This window comes from Morone saxatilis, unplaced genomic scaffold (genome assembly GCF_004916995.1).
Source record: "Morone saxatilis isolate NCDOM2014 unplaced genomic scaffold, NCSU_SB_2.0 Contig19, whole genome shotgun sequence".
Lineage (NCBI taxonomy): Eukaryota > Metazoa > Chordata > Actinopteri > Moronidae > Morone > Morone saxatilis.
Genome location: NW_023339751.1, coordinates 23,363,381 through 23,365,572, shown reverse-complemented (window position 1 = coordinate 23,365,572; position 2,192 = coordinate 23,363,381). Strand labels below are relative to the sequence as shown.

Sequence of the window (2,192 nt, the reverse complement as noted above, 5' to 3'; positions counted from 1 at the left end):
TAAGGCCCCCCCCCCCCCACGAGAAGAGTCTTAGTCGATGCATACTGAGAAACTGAAAGGTCTTCTGCAAACTAACGGTAGAAAACCGATTTACAATCATATCAGATCAAGATATTTTACACTTTGTGTTTCTGCTGTTCTGCTTTAAAAACGACAAAATCAGTCGATGGATCGGTTGATTATCGACGTTCTAGCTGCCAGTCGGTCATGCAGGGACCGGCTTCAACAGACGTGGGACGTTCGACTACAACGTCTCATCCAGAGAGTGAGACAGGTGCGTTGGTGTACCTGCTCTCCAGCCCGTCGATGTACTCCTTCCTCCTCCGCCGGCTGTCCTGAGCCGACTGCTTGTTGCGGATCTTTCTCCGAACTCTCTTCAGGATTCTTTCCTCAGCCTGCAAACAAAGCTTCATTCAGAATCACTCATCGTCTCTACGCTCAAAATAAAAACGTGGAACCGTTCGGGGCCGTTTCTAGCATCCTGAGGGCCCCACTTTTGTGCCATGATGATGTTTATGATTCCCCTAACGTAGTCTGGGGGTATTTAACGTTTCAATACATCAATCAGCTGCACTTTAATGCTGCGTTCCCACCAAACACCAATAAAGTTATTGACGCAGGTAGATTACATCAATAGACAGTGCGAGGACGGAAACAGACGCCAACTGGGCGACGCAAATGCTGCAAACTTTGAGCAAAGATGTGCGCACATCTGGAGCTTCCGGAGGAATAAACACCGAAAGTCACAACAGATTCTGCTCCGGAGACGTTTACCAGCAAGAAGAGAGTTCATTTTTTTAACTTTTGGGATTAAAAAGTGGAAAAGTGGTTCACCCAGAGCTCTATGGTTCTCCTTCACATTTACACAGAGACCAGAAAAGGAAGAGAGGATGTTGGAAAATATGTGTCTGTTACTTGATTCCAGCTGTCGGTTTTACTTTACTATGAACTCTGTTAGCATAGCCCCGATCAACCAAACTCCATTCAGAAAACAAGCATTTTAAGAGTTGTTTGCTCGTCGTCTTGCAGACAGAGTTTGAATTCAGACTTTTTACAAACAGTCATCATGATGTCGTTATTTCAGCATCATTTTTGATCCGTTTATTGACATTCAATCACAGATAAATCGGTTTATTTTGGGCTCATACCAACGTTGTAAGCCAGATTTACGGACGGACATTAGGAATAGAGGACAGATCTGTGAAAACCTCTCAGGGGTTTTTATTTTCTCAAATTGTCCCCAGAAATTCAAACACAGAGAAAATGCTAATAAATACATCTAAAAACTCCTGAAGACTTTCAGGATTTACAGAATCTGAACTATAACATCTGTCAAATGCCCATAAATGAGACAGATGCTGCATTTCCCTTCAAATGTTTATGAAAATGTGTAATATTGTTTACTGCGGTTGTCATGAAAACCACGTTAGAGCAGAGTTACGGCTGAATTTATGCTGAAAACAACGACGCCACCTGTTTGTGATAAGGAGGTAAATACATATGAAACATAATCATTAACACAAACATGCATTAAACACCTTTAATCAGTCGTATTCGCTGATGAATGCAGGAGTTTGGAATATGAACACACAAGGGGCCCTGGTGGCTTCAGGGGCCACATGCAACCACATAACTGCCCCAATAACAGCCCCAAGTGGGTAGAAAAGATCAGTCGCTCATTGTGCTGAGAAAACTCCTCCAAGTGAACTTTTCAGGGACAACTGTTGAGCTGACCTTGGTGAGGGGGAGGTTGTTGGGCAGAGAAACTCCTTCCTGGCTCAGCAGCTTCTGTTCCTCCTCGGTCAGCTGGAGATCTGGGTACAGCTGCAACAGCAGAAGAAGAGTCAGTGCGCCGTCAGCAGGAACACACACACACACACACACACACAAACACACACACAGAAAGAAGCCTCACCAGATCACTGTCGGGGCTCGGAGGGTCGACGAGGGTCAAACTGCCGTCGAGGCGAGCTGCAGGGAGCACGGGCAGCTCGTTCACGATGCACGAGTCTGAAAACAACATCTGAGAGCTCCATTCATCTGTACAGGACAGGAAATGACATCATGGTCACAGCGTGGTCATAAGAGACAGCTGGACTTTATTGATCATATTGATCAGTATACACTGTATCTTTATGGATGATATTGATCAGTATACACTGTATCTTTATGGATGATATTGATCAGTATAC

At 44.6% G+C, this 2,192-nt stretch overlaps 1 protein-coding gene across 1 annotated transcript in view; it reads right to left on the bottom strand.

Moving 5' to 3' along the window:
- creb3l4 (cAMP responsive element binding protein 3-like 4) overlaps positions 1 to 2,040 on the bottom strand; it is a gene marked incomplete at its 5' end in the record, with an annotated part of 4,790 nt that extends 2,750 nt beyond the window's left edge. Inside the window, 3 exon segments of the mRNA XM_035664064.1 lie at positions 289 to 395; positions 1,735 to 1,824; positions 1,916 to 2,040. Of these exon segments, the coding sequence (XP_035519957.1) occupies positions 289 to 395; positions 1,735 to 1,824; positions 1,916 to 2,040 (322 nt within the window).
- Between the last annotated feature and the right edge of the window lie 152 nt (positions 2,041 to 2,192).